The sequence below is a fragment of the Emys orbicularis genome, chromosome 2 (assembly GCF_028017835.1).
Source record: "Emys orbicularis isolate rEmyOrb1 chromosome 2, rEmyOrb1.hap1, whole genome shotgun sequence".
NCBI lineage: Eukaryota > Metazoa > Chordata > Testudines > Emydidae > Emys > Emys orbicularis.
The window spans coordinates 226,856,519-226,884,467 of NC_088684.1; the positions used below are offsets into that span (position 1 = coordinate 226,856,519).

The window sequence follows — 27,949 nt, forward strand, 5'->3', positions numbered from 1 at the left end:
ACGTGGCAGGAAAGTGCTGCGCCACGTATAGTGTATGCTCACAGACATAAATGCAGTATTGTTTGCTGCACTTGACTTAAAATATTGCAAAATAGACTTTTTAGTGGCAACATATTCAAATGTTGAGTTGGGAGTGAGTGGAATTAGTTGAACTTTTCAGAATTTCAACAAAAAAGTGTTTCTTTTGGTTATAGGAAAGGGCAAAGGTTCAGGTGGGTGAGTTTATTTTTTTCAAAACCAGTTCACTTATATTTACCCAGTGCTTAATTTGTAATGAAAGAGGTGCTGGGGCTCAAGCAATTTTTTTACATTCATAACTGAGGGGCAAGCCCAGAGGTGCCAGGGCCATGAACTGCCAAGCGTAGAGGTGCTGGGGCTCAAATTAAGCACTGTATTTACCATGGATGTGTTGTCAGTGACTCTGGCAGAGGAACTATGATGCCTGTATTTTAGATTCTTTGGAATCTCAGCCAACAAATGATTGCCTCAAACTTAGTTCAAATACTAAGGTAACTGTGTTTCTAAACAACAATATATTTTCTCCCTTATGAAGAAAAAGCTGGGCTCAAACCCCAAACATGAACACTTCTGAATTTTGGGGAAGTTCAAATCCAGATTAGGATCTGAACTTTTTGTTGGGACTCTGGCTGAACCACAATATCACTAGTCTGCAAATACTAAAGTATTAACAGATGTCTTGCCACTTTAAAAAGCAGTAGTATAGTGAGGGTCAAGAATAGCTTTATCTCAGGATAATTTTTGAGGGAATGTTCAGGGCCTCAAGCAGAGCCCAGTTCATAGCAAGACTCTGTTCTACCCCTGCTAATGACCTCTGAGAGGGGAGCCTATGTCTGCTTCAGGCACTAAGCACAGGGTATCAAAGACATGGTGTGAGGAGGACAATATTCCATTTTTAGTTATGGCCTATAGGATGGGATGTGAATATACAGTTGCGTATCTCCCTCCATCCACAGTGAAACTCCAACTACAGTCAATGAGAGGTTTGCAAAAAGATCCAGAGTAAGTACCTCCTTCATGTAATAACTAAAACCGTGTAGGTATTGTTGTTACTAGCTAACTACATTGTTGTCACATTCAGCATTGCTCAGTGGGAAAATGTACTCACCTCTATGACCACCATATTTTATTTCTTTTCCTCCCCTGTTCTCCTTCCTCTTTTTGTCTCTCTCTTCCCTGTCTATCCTCATTTTCCTTCCCTCTGCTAGTAATGAAATTAGATTCAATGAAATTAGACCTGCTTAAATAGCCACTAGTGCTGGTATACAACTGCAAACTGTATCCAAGTGTACTGAACAGGGTTGGCTCTTAGCAGGGAACCCACATCCAGAGTGATGTCAATGCTATGACAGCAGAACTCTCCAAAGCTCCAGGTCCTGATTACATACAGCGATGGCACTGTAGTCCCCATCTTCTTATAGGATGACATACCATAAAGGATAAAGTGACTCCTTCTATGATCCTTTATCACTGTCACATGACAAAGGCCTCAGCTACCTACTGCTGCCACCCATCTCCACATGGTGTCATCTAGTGAGAGGAACAGAGTTAAGAACATAAACTTCAGCCAGCTCTACAGGCCATTGGTTGGGACTAGGAGCCTCCAGAACTGAGTTTAAAAACCCAGGACAATCCGGGCTTAACAGAGGACAAATATACTAAGCAGCCCAGCTGCTCCATGCTATTGCAGTAGTGTCAAACATTCACCCCACTTGATGTAGTTATGTATGCTGTAAGACTGTCAGATTCTCCAAAATTTGATCTTTCATTTTTTTATAAATTAAGTTTCTCATTTTTATGGGTGCAAACATTGCATTTGGTTTACATTTGGAAGGTAAGCAAGGGCAGCGCTGTAGTCCTGCATCTGCAAACATACAGCCTGGAGCAATGGCCGTGCTCTCACATGCACCCTTTATCTCACTGGGGTGTTGACTCAAAAGCCTTATGATATTTCAGAATGCCAGCATTGAAATAGTTAGTGCTGATCATTTAGCAGATGAGATGCGGAATGGGTGGAAGTGAAGTCCATGAGGGGGAGTCCTCAATAAGGTGTTAATCACTAGTAGGAGGTTCCCAATTCCTAATCTACTATAAATTTAAATCCCAACAAAGAGATGAGGAATATCTGGCATCTAATAGGCACCTTGGCTAGGACTTTACTTTTTAGTAATGGTGTGGGTGCTTTGTGGTCGGACACCACCTTGAAATATTACTTTGCAAACATCCTGGGACCCTCTTGCTTACCCATATACTTACCAAGTTTTCTTTCTCTGTTTGGCTGGATTTATCTTGTGTAGCACTACACTGAGGCCTGTCAGTTATTTTTTACATAGTCTACGTAATAATTCCATAATAACATTCCAGCAGTTCATCTAGTCCGGTATCCTATCTCCAACAGTAGCCACTCCACTAATTTCTGCTATTATCAAGCAAATGATAAATAACTTTCTAATGGACTGTGGTGAATGCAGACTTCTTGTAGTGTTTTTATGTAGTCTCTGTATGCTCAACTGCCTTACTGTACAGTTCTGATTCTGTGCACTCTTACACTAACGTAAATCAGCAGTAACTTCAAAAGAGTCAGTGCAGTTACCCTAGTGTGAAACCAGTGTGAGAGTATGATGAGCCCTAAGTTAATTCCTTTGGTCTACTAGTGATTAATGCATCCTTTTCAATAATACTTTGTAAAGTGTTTCATAGAGGAACTGAAAAGATGTTAAAAAATATTGTCTTTGATCATTTGGCTCCAGCTGAATTTATACTGAGAAGCCGAAATGCTGATGTCCCTGCTACAACTGGTTAATTAAATCTTATGCTGTTAGCCCTCAATTAGAAGCATTGAGTTGCAACTCTGGTTAGCAGCTTTGCTGACCAAATGTGGACAGATTTAGTGTGTCATTCTGACTGCTGTATATATGAACTCTAATGAAAAAAAATACGACTCATCTATGAAATAAGTGTGTGTGTGTGAGAGAGAGAAATTTTTGATCTGTCTTTCTCTGTGTTTCGTGATGGGGTAAAACTCCCTTTCCATTTTGTTCTTTGAATGTTTCTTGGCCTCCTACCAGCAGGTTTTTACAGTCTGCTGCCTGCCTCTCAGATTAGAACAACACTGGCATATTTCAACAGTTTCCTAGGATTCAAACAGTCTTTAATTAACAGTGAATTGATGTTTTGGAATGTAACCAGAAGATGGGAGACACTGGAAGCCGAGATTGGGCTTGAATATTTCCAGCTCTCAATCATCTGGACTATGTTAGGATCTGTGGCAAGGGGCAAACAAATCTGTAAAATCGTGGTTCATTAAAAAACGGGTGGCTGCTTATTGGTATGCAAGGGGATTTATTCATTTACATAATGTTCCCACAGAACTGTTCATTGGTAGCTTTAGCAAGGAGGAGCTTTTCTGCCTTATAGAGTTCTGAACCAAGCCCATCTACCACAACAGCAAAAAGTATCTGTCAGTACCTTTAGAACTGCAGTAGCACTCAGAACTTTGACAAACACCCGTAATGTAGAATTTGTTTTATAAGTGTGCATTCACAATAGACTTTTACTGATCAACGCTTGAGGCAGCCAGGTATGATTTGCTAGTTAGGTTTAAGTTTGTGCTGAAGTTGCTGGGCTAGAGAAATAAATGCGCATTTAAGAAAATAAAATTTAAAACAAACAAGTGAATGGAAGAGTCTTGGACAGTCACTAGCTGAAATCATTTTTACTGCATGGAAGAGTAAAAAAAAGTCTTTTGGAGCTAAATTGACCTGGAGTGTTTGAGTAAAGGTGTGTGGTTTCAGCTTTGATTTTATAATAGAATCAGGTTAGCTGAACGTCTAAAGGAAAGTTTGACTTGAACTATACTAACATTTCAAGATAATCCAGGGGAGGGAAATGGAGGTTTGCTAGCTAATTTTAGAGAACTGAAAGACTGATATCTTAGTCAATTATCGGCAAAGAATCATAAACATTAGTAAAGCCTGTTGCACACTTAACAAGGTAGTAATTTGATGGTAAATACAAATGTGTGTGTTTAACCTGATATTGGCATAAAACTCTTTCTATATTGTTTTTCATACCAAGAATCACTTGCTTACTATCTTCTTTCATATTTTTCCTTGAAGGTGGCACATGCCAGAGCCCTGCTCTTCCAGCCCTGGTGCGTACTCCAGCCCCACCATTACAACCATCGCTGGATATTAAACCATTTCTTCCATTTCCCCTGGATACAGCAGCAGCAGTCAATCTCTTCCCCAATTTCAATGCAGTAAGTACCACACTGATGGATTAATGTCTATTCCTCCGATTTACAATTCTCTGGAGACACAAATAGGCTCCAAATGGAACTTTGTCTTCACTTAGGATATGAGGACATTTTACCAGACTAGGTTTTGGTACATGTGTTACGGGGTGGATCCAAGATGAATAGCTCTCATGATGATAGAATTCCATTGTCAGTCACCAACACGCTTCACTAAAAATCCTAAATAGTAACATATGTGCGTGAATATCGACAGCAAAACTTCAGGGACAAACTGAAGCAACAATGAAAACATAACTAATACATGGTATACTTGCAGATTTGAATATCAGAAAACAAAACAATGTATTTTTTCTTTTTCAGCTGAGGATTTTTTCTTTGTTTGCCCTTGAAACTAAAATCTATGGTAGTTGTATTTTTAATAATTGCTAATTATAAATGATCCATCACACTTTGAGAAAAATGTTACCACTTAAATGTTTCCATCCATTTTTTCTAACAAAAGCCTATTTCATAATCCTTCCATTTTTCCTATATCTGCTGAGATAATTAATTCTGTAAACAAAATTGTAACTTGGTTTTAAGTTGATATCACATTTGCTGCATTTTACTACTTTTTGCCTGACTAAAAGCAAGCAAGCACCCATTGCAGCACTAAAAGCAAGCACCAATCATAGCCCCTTTTGCAAGATGCACAAAGCCCCTTGCCTTACATACAAATACTAGATATTGAAAAGGAATGACATTAAGAAAAGATAGAAGAAGCTGAAACTTCCAAATCAAAAGAAAATAATTCTAATTCATATATATATATATATATATATATATATATATATATATATATATATATATATATATATATATATAATTAGGAGTAGTAAAGGAACATGTCAATTTTCTAAGTAATTAATAATTTATAACAAATATCAGTAATTAAATATTAATTAATCTACTTGTTTATTATATTTATGGGTATTCTATTTACTATAAAGTTATTAAAATGTACTAATTGCTAATAATATTTGCTAGTCTTAAATGCAAGCAATTAACAAGAACACACATTAATGAAGACCCCAGAAGCAGTAAGCTGCAAGCTGATTACTTTGAAATCCTCAGGAGCATAGCACCAATTCTAAACTATTCCCTAAAAGAGTATCCCTCTTTGAAAGACACCCTGTCAAGATAAAAATCATATCCAGAAATGTAGTAAGATTAAACCCCACAGTTTTTTCTTACCTGTGTTACTGATAACAAGTTTTGAAACTCAGGGACTGCAAAGTCCCATTTCAAGTGTGTGTGTGTGGAGGGGGGGGGGAAGGACATTGATTTGCCCCCCTTCCAGGGCTGGCTCCAGCATTTCTGCCACCCCAAGCAAAAAAAAAAAAAAAAAAAAAAAGCCGCGATCGGTGGCGGCAGTTCAGCGGCAGGTCCTTCGCTCCTAGAGGGAGTGAGGGACCTGCCGCCCCCGAATTGCCGCAGGTGCCGCCCCTCTCCCCTGGCCGCCCCAAGCACCTGCTTGTTAAGCTGGTGCCTGGAGCCGGCCCTGCCCCCTTCTGACAATCCTTTTCCACACCAGCAGCCTGACCCCCCTGGCCCATGAGCCCCTGTGCCCACCCCTTCCAAATCTGAGTGAATGGCATTTTGACCTAGCACAAACCTGAGTAGCACTGTGATCCAAGCACCAGGCTGCAACGTCACCTACTCAAACTATGACAGAGGGATAACCGAGCCACATCTGAGTGAGTGGCATTTCTACTTGGTGCATGGGGTTGCAGCACCACTCACGTTTGGCTTGACCAAAAAGTGGTCAGGCCATAGCCTGGGTTTTTCTCACTGGCTCTGTGGCCTATTACGAAATTAAAAAAGAAATTAAAAATCTGATTTACTTTTTATGATTTTTGCTGCTTGTTTACTTTTTGCATCTAATCCAGTGTAGAAAACTGGCCAATTACACTATTATTGTTAGTTTCACTTGCCAGTTTTTGTTCACTAGCAGCATTGCAGTGTTGACTGAATCCTAAACGTCTTCAAGTATAACTTAAATTATGAAGCTACATGCACATCTTTTCTCTTTGTTTCTTTTTAAACAAAACCCCCATTTAGGGCTATTATGTCATGTACCATTACGTGGAACTTGCAAAAGCATACTAGTGCTGCAAGTGGCCGATGAGCAGGCACTATAAGGCCATTCCAGGAAGTGCCCTTTCTCAGAATCAATGCTTCTGGAAATGGCCTCAAAGGTAGGGGTGTGTGTGTGTGTGTGTGTGTTTTGGTGCGTGCTGGGAGCTGCCTTCCTCCCCACATTTGCAAAAGTGGCAGGTATTTCTTGAGTGTCCCAACTCAAATTAAGTATTTATTAATTAAACATATACATTCCTACTATAGTACATTTTGAAAAAAAAAAGGATGCATTACAATTATTCAGGAAATGAGAAAGTAAAAATGGTCTCCTACCAGTGCCCCTTTTGTTGCTCATCACCAAACATTTTTCTACTAGCAATCCTTTCTTTGCTTACCCCACCACCATGTATACTTAGACTCTCTCTGCTTCTATCCCCATCTTTCTAGCATGCTGGGACTAATGTATCAGAACACCTAGTCCCTTGCCTGAAGTTCAGTCTCATGCAGTGTTACTGTTGCTGTCTCTAAAGCCTGGTGTACAGTAGAAAATTATGTTGGCATAACTATGTTGCTCAGGGATGTGAAAAATCCACACCCCTGAGCAGCACAGTTAAGCTGACTTAGCCCCCCGTGTAAACAGTGCTAGGTCAATGGAAGAATTCTTCTGTCAATTTACCTGCTGTCTCTCAGGGAGATGGATTACCTATGCTGATGGGAGAACCCCTCCCATTGGCATAGGTAGCATCTACACTGAAGCCCCACATTTTAAGCCGCATGTTAAGTACAGACAAGCCCTGATACTTTGCCATCTGTTGAATTCACCTTTGCTGAAGGTGAAATTCCTGAGCATGAGGATCCAGTCTTCTCAGCTGTTTCCATCAGCATCCTCACATACTTCATAGCTGCAACATGACCCCTGCATTCTGATTTGCGGTATCCTGCTTTGAGTTCCACTTTTCCATCTGAACAATACAATATTGAACGTTGCTACATTTAGTTTGTAAACCTGAGTTGGATAAAGGCATTCTGTAAACATGTAGGTTGGCTGAGAAATCCTGCATTTTTCTAGAAATTCTTTCCAGTCTGAAAAAAATCTGTGAGGACATGTCAGCTGCAGTGGAACATAATCAGCCTAAGGAGAAGGTAGCGCACAAGCCAGTTTTGGTTTTCAACAGGACATTCTGACAAGGATGTACATTTAGCATGAGAGAAAGAGAACAAATGTAAGATTTGACCAAGATGTCTTTCCCAAATACATTTGTTCATGTATGATCATGTTTTTGTAAATATGTAGAGTGCTTTATAACCAATGATCTCAAATTCCTTTACAAACCTGTATTAACTGAGTTTCACAGTGTCGTATGAAATAAATAAGTCGTGTTATGAGACTAAAGTAAAGTCAAGCAGCAAGTCAGTAGTAGAATTGGGACTAATATCCATAACTCTGGCTTTCTGACCCTGTGCTTTAAATGCTATATTATACTCCATCTCGCTACTAGTGGAGGTACTCATTCCAATAGCAGATATATTAGCATTGACCAAATTACTGAGACCTAGAAGTGACAAATCCTATATGAGGCAACAGACCCTCAAAAAACCCCTCTGTCTCTCCCAAAGTCCTAGCAAACAGATGGGTTTTGCAGTATATGCATAAGATAAGCTCATTTGGGCATTTCAGAGCAAATTGGGGGTAAGTTCCAGAGTCCTGGGCCCCATGCTGCCAACTTTCCAGCTCCCTTTCTTTTAAACTATGGGGTGGGGGTAGGGGGAATCTAGCTTAAATGCTTCTGCTTAACTGCAGCTGCAGCAGTGTCACAGGGGAGAGTAGACATCTCTCAGGTCGGCAGGTCCCAAGACATTTAGGGCTTTATCAATGAAAAACAACTCTCCCTAGAAACATGCAGCCAGTGCAAAATCATAGTGCAATTAAGTAATGAATGTGCTTCTAGAGAAACACTCTGCTTAAAAGCAGGCTACATTAGTTTTTTAATAGATCTAAGGGGTGATGCTAGATGACTTTCTGGATCTAGTTGAGTTAGATATAAAAGCAATGTGGAGTGACGTGTATACAAGCAATCCAGTTTACTCAGATTGTAAATTCTCTGGGGCGGGGAGTGGCGGGAAGGGCGAGAGAGAGAGAATGTGTGTGTGTGTACGTACACATTGCGTAGCACAATGATGTCCTGATACTGATTGGGGCTCTAGGAGTTACTGAAATAGAACTAAACAATAATGCTAACAATTATCTTTTATGTTATGATTTTATCCACATTTCAGTAAAATCCCCAATACAATATTATTTTGTTTAAAATCTCTCAATTTGGGTCTCAGAAGGGTTAGCTGAAGCAATTACTAATGGGTGCCACCGAGAAAGAAACTGACCTCTGGCCTGTGTGAAGACAGGGCAAGAAGTATCAAGCATCTGGGGTAGAAGATGTTGGGGATGGAGGACATGGGGAGACTGGTGAAAGGGGACAGGGAAAGCCAAATATCGTCACTGTGTTTTTCAGAAAAACAACGAGGAGTCTGGTGGCACCTTAAAGACTAACAGATTTATTTGGGCATAAGCTTTCATGGGTAAAAAACCCACTTCTTCAGCTGCATGGAGTGAAAATTACAGATACAGGCATAAATATACTGACACATGAAGAGAAGGGAGTTACCTTACAAGTGGAGAACCAGTGTTGACAAGGCCAATTCAGTCAGGGTTGATGTGGTCGACTCCCAATAATTGATGAGGAGGTGTCAATACTAAGAGAGGGAAAATTGCTTTTGTAGTGAGCCAGCTACTCCCAGTCCCTATTCAACCCCAAATCAATGGTGTTAAGTTTGCAAATGAATTGTAGCTCTGCAGTTTCTCTTTGAAGTCTGTTTTTGAAGTTTTTTTGTTGAAGGATGGCTACTTTTAAATCTGTTATAGAATGTCCAGGGAGATTGAAGTGTTCTCCCACTGGCTTTTGTATGTTACCATTCCTGATGTCTGATTTCTGCCCATTTATTCTTTTACGTAGAGACTGTCTGGTTTGGCCAATGTACATGGCAGAGGGGCATTGCTGGCACATGATGGCATATATCACATTAGTAGATGTGCAGGTGAATGAGCCCCTGATGGTGTGGCTCATGTGGTTGGGTCCTCTGATGGTGTCATTAGAGCAGATATGGGGACAGAGTAGGCAATGGGGTTTGTTACAGGGATTGGTTCCTGGGTTAGTGTTTCTGTGGTGTGGTGTATAGTTGCTGGTGAGTATTTGCTTTAGGTTGGGGGGCTGTCTGTAAGCGAGGACTGGCCTGCCTCCCAAGGCCTGTGAGAGTGGGGGATCATTTTCCAGGATAGGTTGTAGATCGTTGATGATGCGCTGGAGAGGTTTTAGTTGGGGGCTGTACTTGATGACCAGTGGTGTTCTGTTATTTTCCTTGTTGGGCCTGTCCTGTAGTAGGTGACTTCTGGGTACCCATCTTGCTCTGTCAATCTGTTTCCTCACTTCCCCAGGTGGGTATTGTAGTTTTAAGAATGCTTGATAAAGATCTTGTAGGTGTTTGTCTCTGTCTGAGGGATTGGAGCAAATGCGGTTGTATCTTGGGATGGAAGCTGGAGGTAAGTATAGCAGTCAGTAGGTTTCCGGTATAGGGTGGTGTTTATGTGACCATCACTTATTTGCACTGTAGTGTCCGGGAAGTGGATCTCTTGTATGGACTGGTCCAGGCTGAGGTTGCTGGTGGGGGTGGAAATTGTTGAAATCCATGTGGAATTCTTTAAGGGCCTCCTTCCTGTGGGTCCATATGATGAAGATGTCATCAGTGTAGCGCAAGTAGAGAAGGGGCACTAGGGGATGAGCGCTGAGGAAGCATTGTTCTAAGTCAGCCATAAAAATTTTGGCATACTGTGGGGCCATGCAGGTACCCATAGCAGTGCCACTGACTTGAAGGTATAAGTTGTCCCCAAATCTGAAATGGTTGTGGGTGAGGACAAAAGCACAAAGCTCAGCCACCAGATGTGCCATGGCCTCATCAGGGATACTGTTCCTGACAGCTTGTAGTCCAACCTCGTGTGGAATATTGGTGTAAATGCTTCTACATCCATGGTGGCCAGGATGGTGTTTTCAGGAAGATCACCAATGCATTGTAGTTTCCTCAGGAAGTCGGTGGTGTCTCAGAGATAGCTAGGAGTGCTGGTAGCGTAGGGTCTGAGGAGAGGTCTAAATAGCCAGATAACCCTGCTATAAGAGTGCCAATGCCTGAGATGATGGGGCGTCCAGGATTTCCAGGTTTATGGATCTTGGGTAGCAGATAGAATACCCCTGGTCGGGGCGCTAGGGGGTGTGTCTGTGTAGATTTGTTCCTGTGCGATAGCAGGGAGTTTCTTGAGCAGATGGTGTAGTTTTTTTTGCTACCCTTCAGTGAGATCGGAGGATAGTGACCTATAGAATGTGGTGAGTTGCCTGGCAGCCTCCTGTTCATGTGTTTTTCAGGTTCTTGTGTTTTTCAGGTTATCTTTGAATGTTCATTCTGTGTCATGAATTTGACATTTTCTATTTTTAAAACAAAGCATAAAAGCAGCATGCTAATTAGTCTGGTAAGCTGAACGTTTGTAGGTGCTATATACTTAATTGTACAGCAAATGCGTACCACGGAGTCATACGTAAAAAAGAATTTTAACAACTTGGCCATTTAAATGGAAGACAGCATACTGCTGTGCAAGCCCTGAAGAATCTCTTTCTCTCTCTCAAACTCATCAGTTCAGTGTGAGTTTATCTGGTAAAGAAGCTAAACAGAGTTTTTATTGCATCTGGACATATGAGATTTTGGATAGAAACAGGATGGAATACTTATATAGTTTGTTAATTAAAAAAAATGTATCATAACTTTGGTTACAGTGAAGAAGAATATCTGTGCAGTAGGAAAATAAATATAAGGAATATAAATATAAATAAACATCTCAAATGTGTTTATCATACATTTGGTATTCTCGGCAAGCCACACCTTTCAGCTACAAAATAAAATACTTTAAAAAAATATCTGAGCATTGGAGTCTTAGAAATATGAACTTAAAGCACTTTTAATTACTGCATTGAAAACTAAACAGTGAATTTCTCCAAGCTGTGTTTTTTTCTGATCACTCGCTACTCTGCAAAAGTTTCTATAAGTATTACTTGACATTTTGTGGACTTATTCTGCTAAAGAATATGCCTATCTTATGTAATGTGAAAGCTAGAAAAAACAAATATTCATAACTTCCCTGACCCCAAACAACTGTTTGTAGGCCAGAAGCTGGACATGTTGGTTGTGAAATTGCCATTCTAGCTTCATTCCACATACTGAATTCCCGGTGCGGTCAATGGAAAGTCTGCACCAAGATCGTGGGTAAGACAGGTCCAGGGGTGTGCGCAAGGGGAGGCAAGCAGGGGCATGCCGGGCTCCCCACCCAGTCAGTGAAGGCTCAGAACTCCTCTGGGGCTGGGGCGGGGAGAGCGAGCTCCTCTGGCCCCGGGCCAGGGCGGGAGATGACAGCTCCTCCAGCCTTGGGCCTGTGTCCTTGGGCCAGCTTCTCTGGCTGCCGGGGGAGGGCCAGCTCCACTGGCTCTGGGGCCATAGGGGGAAGGGCGGAGAGCCAGCTCCATTGGCCCTGGGGCCGCAACAGGGAGAACCAGGTCCTCTGGTCACGGGGGAGGGAGAGCAAGCTCCTCCGGCCGTGGGGGAGGGGAGAGCCAGCTCTTCTGGCCATGGGGGTGGGGTGGAGGGAGAGCCAGTTCCTCCAGCCGCACGGGTGGGGGGGAGAGGGAGAGCCAGCTCTTTTGGCTGTGGGAGGCACAGAAAGTGCCCCTCCAAAAGCAGCTAATTTTTTATTTCTGTGCACACCCCTGGACATGTCCTTTGCCAAGCAATAAACCCGTGATTACTCTTTAGAGTCTCAGCTTGGGTTTTAAAGAAGTGCAGCTATGTGCCAGAAATACAGTACACATGGATTTTTAAATGATGAAATATTCTATAGAGGCCTCTTGTTCAATGTATAGTTTGTCTTCAGTGCCTTGACTTTTCTTCCAGCCATTTACACACTGCTGCAGTATTTAAGGGCCCCACATCTCTCTTCTGCCTATGGAGCACTTAGCCATATGGAAGAGGGTGAGGCATTAAGCGAATGGAGTTGGGAGACAAGAACTTCAGTGTCTCCTGGAAAATGCATGAACATGCTTGCCAGGGGTACTAATTTCCAGCTGTAAGTCAGATTTTGCAGCACACCCTCCCTGACTAGCTGATGCTCAGGTAACTGAGGCCTCCCTACCCCATCCCTATAGGTGTTAGCAGGGAGCAATTGTGACTGGCCCTTTTGCTGGCAGTTGCCTTTCTCCTCCTGCAGCCTTGCACACCTGCACAGGGGCAAGCTACTGTTTATTAGCAATTCAACTAATTAACACAGGAGGTAGCCCTATGGTTGCTTAGGAGATGTAAGCGACCTGAGCAAGCAACTGGTAGGATTAGACAGTACACAAAGACTTGTTGCTGACCCAGGAATTTCCTGGGGGTTTAGGACCAGGACATATGGAGAAGAGGTGCTCACAAAGAGCCCTCCAGAAGATATTTTGAAAATCTTCCCTTTAGGCTCAGGGTCTCAGGTAATTTTTCAGCCAGGAAAGAGCCAGTTTGCTGTTTATTATGGATGAAATGTAGCTTTGGGGGCCAGGGCGATCAGAAATACTGGTGAGTTTTACAAACCGTCACTGCTGGCAGTAGGAAATTGACAAAATGAAAACTGGTTATTTTGCATTACTCTGCGCAATGGCCAAACTGTCTGGGTTAACTGAATGCGACTATTTTTCTGCAGGATAGAATGTCCTTTAAAGTGCAGCAGTCAGAATGCTCTGGTTCAATGAAGGGATAGTCATGGCAAAATATGGCTTCAATTTAGTATGAATCAAAACAGCATTTTTATACAAGGTCTTGGTAATAATAACGAACTCTTACGTTGTCACTGATTTTTAACTTGGCTTAAAAGTGAAGGCACTCTGTCAGGTGAGGAGCCATAATGTAGCAAACCCTTTTAACTGTAATGGTGAAACAGGGCAGGAGTGATGTTATTGCTTCTGGTAAAGAGAAGAGAGAGAGCCTCAAGATTCCACTGCTTGGCCGGTCATTTACAGGTTTCTGTGAGCAGGATTTTTGTCTTTGGCTAATAGCAAAAGTCATTTGGGAGCTATCTTCACTCTGGTGTCTGATTCTTAGAGCCCACATCTCCAGCACTGTTCAACTGGAATATTTGCCAAAATGTTCGAAAAAGCTGTAATCAGACTTTAATAGAACTGGGTAAATTTAGGAATAATGGCCTGGTTCACAAACAGAAGAAAAAGGGGGTAGGGGGTAGCCAAACAAGCAAACAAAACAAAATCCAGGCAATTCAGACATTTTGTTTTGGTACTCTCAAACGAATGAATCAACATTAGTATGAAACATTCAATTATTTGCAGAGGCCAGGTTTGTTTGCTGAATCCTTTAACCCTTAATCTGTGCTCTACGCCAGAGGTGACCAACCTGAGCATGAGAAGGAGTCAGAATTTACTAATGTACATTGCCAAAAAGCCACAGTAATAAGCCAGAAGCAGCCCCCATCAGCTCTGCCTCCTCCCACCCCCAGCGTGTCCTGCTTGCCAGCAGCCCCATGGATCAGCACCTCCCCGGGCCTCCTGCCTGCTGCAATCAGCTGTTTCACGGTGTGCAGGAGGCTCTGGGGAGCAGCCAGGGTGCGGCAGGCTCTGGGCAGGGGGTAGGAAGGGGCGTGGGCCTTGGGGGAAGAGGTGGAGAGGGGGCAGGGCCTGTGGCAGAGCCAGGGGTTGAGCAGTGAGCACCCCCCCTCCCCAGCACATTGGAAAGTTGGCGCTTGTAGCTCCAGCCCTGGAGTCAGTGCCTATACAAGGAGCTGCATATTAACTTCTGAAGAGCCACATGTGGCTCCAGAGCTACAGGTTAGCCACTCCTGCACTACGCCCTTCCTGAAATACGCCCTAATACTGCTCAGATCCTCTTCTGTCGCTGAAGGGCACACAGCTCAAGAAGCACAGTGAAAAGGTGGTCATTGTGTTTACCCAGGCATTCAGTCCCCTGGAGCAACTTAGACCAGTTACTGCCAACAACCCCAAAGAAGCTCCAGCCATTCTCCTGTCTTTCATCTATAGCTTATGTCAACAATCAGACATGGCAGGGATGCTAGGAGTTGCTATTCTGGCTCTGTACTACTGGTTGATCCTCCTATATTGGGGTGAGCATGACTGACTGCGGTTGCTTTAGGACTGCTTTCCACTGCTGTCTTTCTTTTATAGCTTTCAGCTTCTTTTAGCACCCAACCAACTAGGTCTCCAGCAGGTTTCAGTCCAGACCCCAACAATGGTGTCCTTGTAATCGCATTCTAAATGTTACCTTATGTTTCAACAGCTCTATTGGCCCTGCTCTTGGAGCTGTTTGAATTTCCTGACAGTTGGTTGGAGCAATGTTCTGCAATTTTCTTTTCCGATTATGCTCCAGTAAGAGAATTTGAAGCTGTTCTGTGCTCGTGATGAGCAGCAGACACATTTTGCCAGATGGATGGCAGTAGTCTTGCAAGGTTAGAAGGGCTTATTTCTGGGCAGAACTGGATGAATGTTGCCAAAAACAAATCCATGAAAAGTTTGCGTTTGAATTTAAATTATATTTGCAACAGCTGTGTTCACACTCATTCTGTATTTGCTTTCTACAGACATTCAAGTGATCACATTTCTTCCAGCAATGGGAAGCAAACTTTAAGATCACATTAAAATATCCTACGTTGTTCTCTACTTTGAACAACATAGTGCCCATGGTATTTTTGAATCTAGGGTCTCCATACGTAACCAGGATATAATTCCTTTGTTCATCTCCTCTATTTCCTGTTGTCTACCAATTGTTTGGAGTGCGCTATGTGTCAGTGGTAGATCTGTCTTTTCAGCTGCTGATGGACCATAAGTATGATTTTTCCCCAGTAGGTAGAATAGTGGTGTTGGCCAAAAAACAGCACCTTCTTCAATGACCAGTTTCATGGCTTCGTTGAATGTCCCCATTGATGTCTCCTTACGGATGGTCTTTGTGGGCAGTCACTGCAGCCTGTATTCCTTCTGGATCTGAGTATATCAATGCAGAGAGAAATGCTGTTCATGGAATCAGTTGAGTCTGTGGCGTGTGGAATTCCAACTCTTGTATGATAGCACGCAACCTCTCCAATATATTCCTGGCAGTATATTATTTCTTCAGTCACTCATCGTGGCTTATTGGTGCTTGTTCTTGGTTCTGCTACTCCTAAGGCTGCCCCACTGATTTATAACCTGCACCCACTGGTTCATTTGCGTGTAATTAGCCAAAGGTGCCCCTTGCCACTAAGTCTTAGTCTTAGTAGTTGTCAACCAAATGACTGGATTTGATTTGTGACCTGGAGGTGAAAACCTATGTGTGCCATTATCAGATCCTGAGCTGAAGTTGAGTCAGGGTAAATTTTCCTTTAAAAATCCCAAATGTGTCTTCCAATTTTCTGTAATTTATTTATTTATTTAAAAAAATGAATAGCATCTAAAGACCTTATATATGTTTGCTTTTAAATTGATGGTTAGTAATACAGAAGGAATAAAGCTTTCCTACTTAACTATTTCTGCATTGCATATGTGCTAGCGGGCACTGCAGAGTGGGCTGGCAGGTAAGAAGCTATCTGAAAGTCATAGCATACTACTCGGCTACAGAGCAGCCCTTTTGGGGGACTAAGGATTCCTCAGACTCTGTTTTGCATGCAAAACATTCTCATAAAGGAAATTAAATGAAGTACTCTTCAGATTTGTCAAGTCTTAATGAGTAGAACTGCTTAAAAATAAATTTTAATAAAGCATTGAAAGCAATGTTTTAATCAGTTGATGTTTACACCCTTTGTCTTAATAGCACTCAGCTGAAAAAGATCAATGATTATTTTATTCTGCAAAGAAAATAAAACCTTTAATGGGTAGCATAATCATAAAATCTACAGTTTAAATATGGATGGCTGGTATTAACCTGTTTTTAAAAGCTGCAATTAAAGTGAAACGGAATCACTTAAAGAAATTATTTGATTATTGTGGTCTGAGGAGGAAAAGAGTGAAAAACATTCTAAATTCATTAATATTTCTATTGAGACAAACATATTCACAGGGACTTGCTTGCATCGCTAATCTAGATGAATAACTGGTTTACTGAATTTATCCACAATCTATGCTTTGTTCTTTTATGGACAAATTTCCAAGAAGAGGCATGGAAATAAGCATTCACGTTCAACACAGGAAATTTTACACTCTGACCGAAAGCACCCCTTTGGCACCTTACACGCTAGTGTGATAATCTGTGTACAAAATATGCCTTGAGAGGTATCATTTGAAAACTAATAACTCACTAGTCAATAATATCATGGTGAAATATTTGTAGCAACATTATGTAACCCCCAAGGAGATTACTTAGATTCCTGGGGCTCTGTCTGCTGGCAGCTCAGGGAGAGGAACTCTGTCCCTGGTAGGGAGGGGGAGCCAAGGCAAACTCAGAGTCTGCCCGGCAACCAATAGGGAGTGAGATGCCCCTCCCAGGGAGTTCAGGAAAGGGGAGAAGCCATTTTTGAGTCAATCTGGAGCCAGCCAGGGCAAGGGCACTACTGGCTGTGTGGGGAGCTGGTGAGTCCCAGGCCTGTATGCTCCAGGGCTAGGGCAGGACTGGCTGTGTGGGAGCTGGTGAGTCCCAGGCCTGCATAGAGCTGCCAGCAGACAGAGCCCCAGGAATCTAGTAAATCTCCTTCGGGGTTACAATTATAAATTATAAAATCCCACTCTATGGTGTTGTTAGCACTTGTTGAAAACTACTCAGCCCGGACTAGGCAAAAGTTGTTCAACAGGTCTGTCCTAAACAGAGGAATGTGTTTTTACCTCAATTTACATAGAAGTAGTAAACAGGATTCTCCAGATAGCAGGGAGAGGAAATGGCAGGAGAGACAGCAAATTTATATTTCAGCAAACAGGTGAGAGGAAAAAGCATGGAGCCTCCTACACCACCAATCGCCACCTTCACTGTTTGAATCAATTTTGCTTTGAGGGGTAATCCTCAGAAGAATCCATGTCAGAGTTTCACTGGACCATGAGAGAGGAGCCTAAGAAGACAAAGGCACCAGCACTTTTGGGCCGCTGGGAAAGATGCTGACCAAGGAAAGGGTCAGTCACCATCTTGCTGGAAGACTGTAGGTGAGAAAGGCCATCTTAAACACAGCCTGGAACCAAAACTTGCTAGATGCATGCTTTCATTTTTATTTTCTTGTAACCGTTTCCAACTTGATCTCCTGTACTTGAATTTATTTAAAATCCTATATTCTTTTGTTAATGAACATGTTTTATTGTTTTAAATCTAAACCAATCCAGTGCTGTGTTTAAACTGAACTGTTTGGTAACTCCAGTTAAAGTTGCAAACTGTTAAATATTGCCTCCTTTCAGGAATCATAAACTGTCCAGGAGAGGGCTGGACAGTGCAGAAGACACCGTTTGGGGAAAATCTGGGACTTGGAGAGTGTTGGGGGGAGCCTGCAAATGGTAACCAAGGCTGGTGGAAACCAGATTGTGACTGGTATGTTGCTGACAGGCTGCTGGGGTCACAGATGCTAGACCAGGGTTAAAGCTGTATAGAAACACCCAGGATGTGACCTGCATGCTGGTAGGCTGTTTGTGAGGGGCCCAGGTTGCGAGCTACAACAGCAAAGCATTGTGAGGCACCCTGGAATGTGACATGCACATAAAAAATAACTTTTGAGCACATTTACCTCTTTGTGTGTGTGTATATATTTAGCAATAGTGTTGGTGCCTTTGTTTAAGAAGTTGGCCTAAACAACACACATTTTAATCCATGATGATAAATAAATACAAGATTTGAGATTCTTTCTTCCCTTTCCACAATTTTAAATCACAGTGATTTTGGCTGGTAAATGACACATGGTTAGGAACACATTTATCTCATGTGTCATGGAATGACTCATAAAATGGAATATTTTTATAGTGTCCATATTCTGTCTGATTTACTTTATCATCCCACCATTTTTTTAACAAGGAAAGACAGTCCCCAAAGGTTATATGTTGGACATGTACAGTCATATTGAGATTTTAAAATCAAGATTCTCATGCAGCTGCTGTTTTTCTTGGCATCTTGCCTTTGGCTCTGCTAAATGTTTGAAGTAATACTGCATAAAAAGAGCTAGACACATGAAACTAACAAAATAATTCATAATTAATTGTGCAAAAGATTACATTATATTTTTTGTAAAATATATGTTTATTATAAAACATTAATCAAATGTTTACTATATATCAAAAAGCAACATATTAATGGAGTGTCATCCCATAATTCAAGGAATCACAAATGTAGCTTAAAGCTGCCTTTGCCTCACTTGCACAAGTGTCAAAAATGCTTTAATGACCACAACTGGTGAGGAGCTCAGTTTTTGTGTCTCATCCAAAAGATGGAGTCCCCGACAGCAGAGTGTCCCTAAGCCAGTGCTGAGGCATGTCATTGCTTACTTAGAGAAAACAGTGGTATCTACCAAATCACCCATACAACTTCCTCCAGAACCCTCTATTTTCCTTTGGTGCTTTCCCTCCAAGTACTGATCCAACCTGATCTTATTTAGCTAGTGAGATGTGATTAGGCCACAGACTGAGTTGGTATGATCATGGAAGCAGTAAGTTTGCTTATGGCAAGTAGAGCTTGATTTTCCTGACTGTTAACTCATCCCAGTCTCTAGATGGTGTCTGAATGTATCAGGGCAGGGAGACTCCTAGAAAGATTTCCCTTGAGTGACCTGCCTCTACTTAGAGGGGTTCTGGCAAGGACGGGTGGGACCAAGGATGGGGAGGAAATCACTCTCTGGCATCCATTTTAAGAGAAGCTTGTGGAGTAGAGGACACTGAGATGCTGCTGAGGGGAGCTGGATAGATGAACTGCGCTGTGCCTGCATAAGCCCCACTTACCCCGTCTCACTGACTCTGCCACCGCGCTGCAGCATTAAAGGGGAGTTGTGCATGAGGCTCCCGCTGGTTCCTTTATAGTTTGTTGTTTTGAAACATTAGCTATATCATATTTGTTGTACAAATGGTTTAATGTTGTGCTCCTAACTGCAAGCTCTCTTTGTCCTGCAGTACCCACCCTTTGCTGCCACCTCATTTCAGAAACATTCTACCTACTGAGCTTTACTGGTTACGTAGCTCCTTTAGAAATTGTATATTTCCCCAGAGATTTCCAGGTGGAGGCACCAGACACGAGTCTGTCACCAAAGCTGCAGTTTTAGCCCTTGTCATATCCTGCCAACGCATTTGAAAAATAACCATTGTGACATTTAGAGTAAAGCCAGCTGAGTACTTCTTCCAAAGAAACTGCTCCGGTGCCATTGATGAAGACGTTGCTCCATGTCACAGCCATGGAGTAATAAATAAATAAATAAATAAATACAGGTATAAGCAAGTTTGGAGTGATGAGTTGCAATTCAATTGTGAGGTTGTGGTGACTGTGCAGACGGCTAAGCCTTTATTCCAGTGCTATATTGCAAGAGCTGATCACTTCACATCAGTGGAACGATAGCCCTGTAATTCAGTTACCTATAGAAACTGGTACACTCTGTGGCTTCTAAGGAAAGACGGTTGCAAGCAACTTTGAAAAAGTCTGCTTGAGGAGAGACTAGAGGCAGAGAGCATGGGTGGGCATGTGATGCCCTAGGCAAATAGAGGGAGATCATCACTCATAACACACAGGCTTTCAACTGTGACTTGCTATAGCAAATAAGTCTAAGCATTGTTCTTAATAATGGGCACATGCAGGGTGCTGTGCTTTTGTGACAGTAGGGAATAGGTAAAGGAATGTCCTATATTCACTTTCTGGCTTGCATTTTGTTTTTGAAATTTACTGATTTGCTAATGGAACCAAACTATTATATTATTGGTGTTGCTAGGACTCTGGGATTAGAAGGGAAAAAAACCCCAAAGGAGTACTGTCAAATCTAATCATAGCAGTGCCCTCCAGGACTGCAGCATCAGCACCAGGAAATAGCATTAGCTATTGTTGGTGTTCGGAAGTAACACGAGAAGTATCTGGAAGAAGAGGATGACACTCAGAATGGCAGTGAAGAACTTGGAAAAGGCCATGCGATAGAGGGCATTGAGAGAGCCTGGGAGAGAGAGGGAAAGGAAGATAAGGCCTTGGATTTGGGATATTTCTAGGTCTTTGTACTCAGAGGTTGCTCTCATGGACATTTTTAAATTGCTATCTTTGTTAGATGCACTTAGTAAAACAGTGGGGGGGAAAGACACATAGGATGATTTAAACTTGCTTCACTATTAAAAGCTCTTACACTTTCAGAAAATTGTTTAAAATAAAAAATTAAAATGTTAAGCATTTTAATTTAATTTTAACTATAAAAATGTAAGCTGACTTATTTGGAAGCTACTTTGTTCTCTCACTACCTACCCACCACCTTCCACCTTATTCTCTCTCTGTTGACTTATTCTCTCTTTCGGCAGTTGTGTCTGCTTGAAATCCAAATCTGTTTTTCAGCTTAATTTGCACACACACACAAAAAAAGGAAATTATCCCACGTCATGTTGAAAACATGTCTCAAACTGCACTAAAATGAGTACCGAAGTAAAAATAGCTCATGCCTTTGAAAGGGAGTCGCAGTTATGAAAAGAATGGAAAACTCCGCTCTAGGGTGGCAATTCTCACCTGGTGTAAATTATCAACTCAGGATGTGCCCCTAGAAAAGCCTACCAGATGAAAAAGTTGCCCTTAAGTTTCCATCCACAAAGAGAAAAGCATGTACTCTTAATATTAAATGTATCTAGAGAACACACAGTGTGCATCTCCCTCCTAGGCAGCAGCAAAAAATGCTTAGTGTCTTTTCAGACAGGCAGAGTTCTTAGGAACGTAAAGTGTTAAAAAAGTGGCCATTTCAAATGACACATGGTTACACCAAAGCTGTGAATCTGAGATGTTATTTTATTGTTTCTACCCTAAGGTGCAGTTTAGTTAGAAAATGTTATTATTGCTTTCAGAAATATTCCCCATAGCTGATACTTCGCAAAACATTGGAACTTTTTGAAAAGACTTAATGCACTCAATTTCCTTTTAAGGGGCTGCTCTGTTAGGGAAGAGGTTTGCCACATAAATTGATGGTGACCCTAAGGGTGGAGAGCTCTGTATATGTAATGCTAAATTTAGTGTCCTTTGAGTAGTTTAGGTGAGAGTATTAAAAAGCAAAGCTGTGTGATTAATACATATCCTTAGTTACACATTAAACATTTATTAGCATTGCACTTAAAATATAATGAAAGAAGATCCAATTAATTTTGATCAAATACGTGTTTTCTCCTTTCTCTGTTAAACATGAAAATGGTATAGGCTCACCAATTGGTAGCTCAAAAGCACATACAAAGTTTAATGTTTAGTCAATTAAGTGATCTGATTACCTTAGATTAAAAATCACACTGCATATTATATACGTGACTGCATATTTCTTGTCTTGCCCCCCAAAAAGATGCTATACTGTGGTTTTGCCTGTTACTTAAACCTGCCTATATGTGAAGCAGTATACACCAGAAAACAGGGGTTGTAGAGAAGAATCTCAAGATTAGTAATTAAAGGTGTACTTAAAATATATTTAAGATTTCTATAAATTACAGTGATTAATTAGTAATACAAAACACTCCTGATGTTAGTTACAAGTATTGGTGTAGAGCTTCTTTTAATATTTGTTTTTATTTAAAAAAAACCAGCAGTAATCATCATCTATTTTAGTCTTTGTCTATTACTTAGTAGTATTTGAGTCTTGAACCAAATCAGGGATTTAACATTAGATTTTTTTCAAGCAGATTGATCATCTGTAAAATAGTTTTTAGATGACTGCTACTAGTGATAAACATGCCTTTTTCAGAACTTGTGTGATTGTAAAGAGGCAGAAGGCATCTTTCAGTATACTTGAATACATCAGATGCTAGTCAGTATTAAAGAAGGAGATTTAATATAAATCAGTTTGCTTTGAAGTTGTCAGTGTTTTAGGAATTGTCCCACTCGATTTTTTTCTTCCTTTCCTTACCACATTTCAAAGCTATTTCGTGCAACCTTCTCAGGCATAATTCTGTATTTCAAATGTCCACAGAAAAAATAGTCAGGATCAGCCCAAATATACATTTCTGAGTTCAGGGACCTGTTTCTCCTCTTCCTTACCCATTTTATTACAGTGTTATAACATCATTTACTTCAGTTTAAATACTCCGGACTCTTACTGGTGTGGGATAAGACTCAGACCCTGTATATTTAACAAAATTAAAAATTATGTACGCAAGGAAGGATACTCTTATTAGTGATTGATCCTCAAAGGACTTGGTGCTTCCATTTGGACAACAGTTTCCAGTCCTGCAATAAGCTCCATGCAGGCAGATGCTGAAGTCTATAGTGCTCCATCTGGGTACAGGAGATCTATCTTTACAGAGCTCATTGCAGGACTGGGGACATAGTTTGGATGCTGTCTAAAGCTGACCCAGATCCTTAGGTAATAAATTGAGCTGTGAATTTAGTATGCATGTTGTTTCTTATGTGATTTCCAGTAGGTCTTTTTGGCTTTGTCTGGATCAGGTATACTACAAGAATACTCCTGCTGGATAACTGCGTATCTTAATTAATTAGACTCTTAGAGTTGGTAGGGCAACTCCCACCTTTTCATGTTCTCTGTATGTGTATATATATCTCTTTACTATATGTTCCATTCTATGCATCCGATGAAGTGGGCTGTAGCCCACGAAAGCTTATGCTCAAATAAATTTGTTAGTCTCTAAGGTGCCACAAGTACTCCTGTTCTTTTTGTAGAATATGTCTGAGTCAAACTGTCAGCTCTATCTTGGGGGGTGTGGGTGTGTGGAAAGGGAGGATGCTGTGACTGCCTTCAGGAAAGTGCAGCCTACTGTGTTGGATTCCAGACAGCTGCCTTACCCGAGAAAGGTGCTTGACACCTTGGTGAAGGAGTATTTCAGAGAAGCAATCAAGACTTCAATCTCGGGCCATTGACTTTGATTCTGACTCAACTACTGGCTCACCCCAATGGAACATTTCTTTTTACACTGGGGCCCACAGGTGATACAAATATGACAAAAGGGAGAGGCTGGAGCTTCTCAGCTGAGCACATAGCACACAATGTACTGTACCTAATATCAGGGTTCTGCTCTGTTCAGGGGGGCTGACCATCACCACAGATAAGAAGGGCTTACAGGAGGGACTGCACCCAGCCTGAAACACTCGCAAATTTCAGACTCACAGGAAGGGCAAGATCAGACTAGGGAGGATCTATTTGAGCACTCTTGTTGTTTCAAAGGTCTGTGGTTAAGAAATTCCTTTGCTCAGCCTGTGCTCCTTGCTTTCTTGCCACATTTTTCCTAAAAGAGTTATCCCAGAGTCCACAGTCTCAGTACAGCTCTGGGACAGTATGTGTACATGACTGGGGGGAGGGGCAGGCTGGGGAGGTTTCAGACATTGATTTCAGGATCCAGAGCAGCTAGTTGGTGGCACACAAGGATGGGTGTCAGAGAAGAGGGTTGAGACAGGGTGTCCGATATCCCAGGGATAGAAACAGCGAGTAGACTTCACCCAGATTCAGTTGGCTTGGAAGCACATGGGTCCACTAGTAACAGACTGATATCTGTACATGGTGCTGGGCCAAGTTGTAAAAATAATAATATAAGTAGGACTGAAGCTTGTGTGGGAATTGCTGTTTTTAATTAAACCTTGACATCATTCTCTGTTGGGTATTTACAAATTGTCTTCCCGTCCAAAAGCAGCAGCACTTTTCAATAAATTGAAGTTTTATGTCAGCTTCAAATTAAGGAGTAGTCACTCCCAGGAGTGTGGTGCCTTGAAGGCAAACAACACTGAATACTGTTTATACACAGTACTTCAAACTTCACACAGTTACTTGAGTAGAACATATGCTTGTTGCGTGATTCAATTAGATAGCGGGAAATTCAGTATTGGAAAGTTCACACTGATGAAGGAGAAGGTCACAGTTAGAGCTCTGAGACAGCTTCGAGTTCTACTTATTGAAACATCTGCTACTGCTGCTGCAAAATGGGGCTTTTTGGAAAGGTTCAGCCTCCTTGAGCTATTTTCTCTATAATTTGATGTAATTTGTATTTAAATTGAGCAAATCTGCCTTTTTTTTTCCAGTAGAAAAATACAACAGACAAAAAAAAAATCAAAAAAGAAAATGTCACCCAGCAAAACAAAAGCTACACCTCTACCCTGATATAACGCAACCCGATATAACACGAATTCGGAGATAACGCGGTAAAGCAGTCCTCCGGGGGGGCGAGGCTGCGCACTCCGGTGGATCAAAGCAAGTTCAATATAACACAGTTTCACCTATAACGCGGTAAGCTTTTTTGGCTCCCGAGTACAGCGTTATATCGAGGTAGAGGTATACCACCTGTATGTATGTGTATTTGGTAGGGCCTAATATGATTTTATCACAGGAAATTCAGCACAGTGTTTTTACAAAGTCAGCATTTTCCAAAAGTCACCACACAGTGGTATGTGGGATAGCATGATTTTCCTGTGTACATAACTCCGGTCTTTCAGCCACCACTCTGTGGCAACTATTTTTAAATGCTGAATTTGTTATGGTGACCACTTGTATCTATGTTATGTACTTCATCGGAGGTGCCTATAATGCAAAAATTAGACTAATATTAACGGAGAGAGAGCCTCACCGATTACATTATTTTTTACTATTGTATTTCACAATTCAGGACTACCTGTATTCAAATACACTGTCAGTTGTAGTATGTTCCAACAATTTGATATAGCTATGCAGGAAGCTAGTAAACTACTTCAGTTATGTGAGTTAAAGGTGCACTAACAGTATGTATACTCAGAGAGACAAGGTGGGTGAGGTAATATCTTTTATTGGCCCAACTTCTGTTGGTGAGAGAGACAAGCTTTTGAGCTTTGACCTGAAGAAGAGCTCTGTGTAAGCTCGAAAACTTGTCTCTCTCACCAAGAGAAGTTGGGCCAATGAAAGACATTACCTCACCCACCTTGTCTCTCTAATGTCCTGGGACCAACACTGCTATAGCAACACTGCATGTAGTATGTATACGTAACACTTCACAAATATTAACATCAACACTTATTCTAAAAGGGCAAAGGATGTGACTTTGACCTCACAGAGACTGAGGACTCAGAGAATTCCTGCCCAGCGCCATTAAATACTCATTGTGGAAGAACTGCCCATTCACATGCTGTGCTGCCTTGCCCTGCCATCTCATTCCCTGACATTGGCTGGCTGGCTCCCCCATTGTGGCAATACACTAATATCCCCTTTAAGGGGGTGGGATCTAGAAGCCATTGAGGTAGACATAATGCTACAGCTACTTGAATAAATTAAAGGCAGCTGTTCTGGGGATTTACCACTTTCTGCCATCCACTCACATTAAAAGTTCATAATGTTTCACTCATCCTGCAAGTTAGAATTGCTCTATTTCTATTTTCAGGACATGTTTTTAAGGACACCCATGAAAAGAATGTGTTGAGTGTTTGTTTGTTTTGTTGTTGTTGTTGTTGTTTTTATTTTTAAGGACATATTTTAAAATGGCAGCTCTTTGAAGGTGCTCAGGTGTTTGGAATGTCAGAATGAGTCATAGGGAGATGGGTGTGTGTGCAGAGTCCAAGTGGTCAAGGATCCACAATAAACACAATTGACCTCATGGGTCTGCAGTTTATTACATAGTTACACACCACAAATGGGTAGGTGATATCTTTCTGTCTAACTTGAGGTACACCAAAGGTCAGACCTAAATATGAACAAACCGTAGGCACCAACTCCGTGGGTGCTCCAAAAAAAAAAATAGTGGGTGCTCAGCACTCGCTAGCCACCTGCTGATCAGCTGTTTGGCAGCAGGCAGGAGGTGCTCAGGGGAAGTGATGGAGCAGGGGTGGAGACTCGGGTGAGGGGGCAGAGCAGGGGCAGGAAGAGGCAGCGTGAGGGCAGGGCCTCGGGGGAAGAGGCAGAACGGAGGCAAGAAGAGGTGGAGCAAGGGTGGGGCCTTTGGGGAAGGGACGGAGTGGCGGGGGGGGGGGGGGGGAAGCCTCGGGCAGAGCAGAGGTGGAGCACCCACCCAGAAAAATTAGTCAGTGCTTGTGGAACAGTCCCTCCCCCCACGGTCCTTAAGTTTTCAAGTATTTGGATTGGAGGATCAGGATCTGGGACATTCTCTGTGGCTTTAGCTCCAATGCAGACCAAAGGTTCAGATATCTGTTTCTATGAGAAAAACTGTGAGAATGCTTTCCCCTTCCCTGCCTGCACCAATTCCTCCCCTCCCGCTTGCAGCCCCAGCACTTACCCCTACAGACCTAGGCCAACTGTGGGTCTGCATTGTTCCTGGCTCCCTCACCCATTCAGGCTCAGTTCTTTTGCCTCTCCTTCCTGCTCCCCAGTTCCACACTCATACTAGAACGGGGTGGGCAAGCTTTTTGGCCAGAGGGTCACATCTGGGTATGGAAATTGTATGGTGGGCCATGAATGCTCATGAAATTGGAGGTTGGGGTGTGGGAGGGGGTGAGGGCTCTGGCTGGGGGTGCGGGCTCTGGGGTGGGGCCAGAAATGAGGAGTTCAGGGTGTGGGAGGGGGCTCTGGGCTGGGGTGCGGGTGAGGGGGATGAGGGCTCCACTGGGGGTGCGGTCTCTGGGGTGCAGGAGGGTGGGACCGATGTTCAGAGGGCGGAAAGGGGATCAGGGCTGGGACAAGGGGTTTACCTCAAGTAGCTCCCGGAAGCAGCGGCATGTCCCCCATCTGGCTCCTACGCGGAGGCACAGTCAGGTGGATCTGCGTGCTGCCCCATCCACAGGCGCCACCCCTGAAGCTCCCATTGGCCCTGTTTGTTGGCCAATGGGAGCTGCGGGGGCGTCACTTGGGGCAGGGACAATGTGCGGATCCCCCTGACTGCCCCTACGCATAGGAGCCAGAGTGGGGATGTGCCGCTACTTCCGGGAGCCGCACGGAGCAAGCCCCCGACCCCGCTCCATGGCAGGAGCTCAGGTGCCAGATTAAAACATGTGAAGGGCCGGATGCGGCCCCCGGGCTGTAGTTTGCCCACCCCTATACTAGAAGGTCCCATTCATTCAGCATGGGGGGAGTATTTTGCAGGCATGCAGATTCAGAGGTAAGGTTGTGCCCAGCCCCTTGGCTCTGTGGTTTGCAAAGGAGAGAGTGAAGCAAGGAGCTTCCCTCACCTGCTTCTTTTACTACCTGCCACACAAGTGCCATCAAATGGAATTAAGCAGGGACTCCAAAGGCCATAGTCAGCTTCTCCAGAGGGTTGGGGATGCATTCACTATCATGGTCCGACTCTCCATACTGACCTACAGAATTGGCTGCACCCTCTCTATCCTGGGCACCCATTACCATAGTATCTGAGTGCCTCATGTTTTGTAGCAGATTTAGCTTCCCAACTCCCTTGAGAGGAAAGGAAGCATTATTAT

At 42.5% G+C, this 27,949-nt stretch overlaps 1 protein-coding gene across 1 annotated transcript in view; it reads left to right on the forward strand.

The window, feature by feature from the left end:
* Positions 1-27,949, forward strand: part of ZNF385D (zinc finger protein 385D) — a 623,326-nt gene that overhangs the window by 420,906 nt on the left and 174,471 nt on the right. The window contains exon 3 of the mRNA XM_065399356.1: positions 4,137-4,279. Coding sequence (XP_065255428.1) covers positions 4,137-4,279 — 143 coding nt within the window. The remainder of the gene's footprint in view (positions 1-4,136; positions 4,280-27,949) is intronic.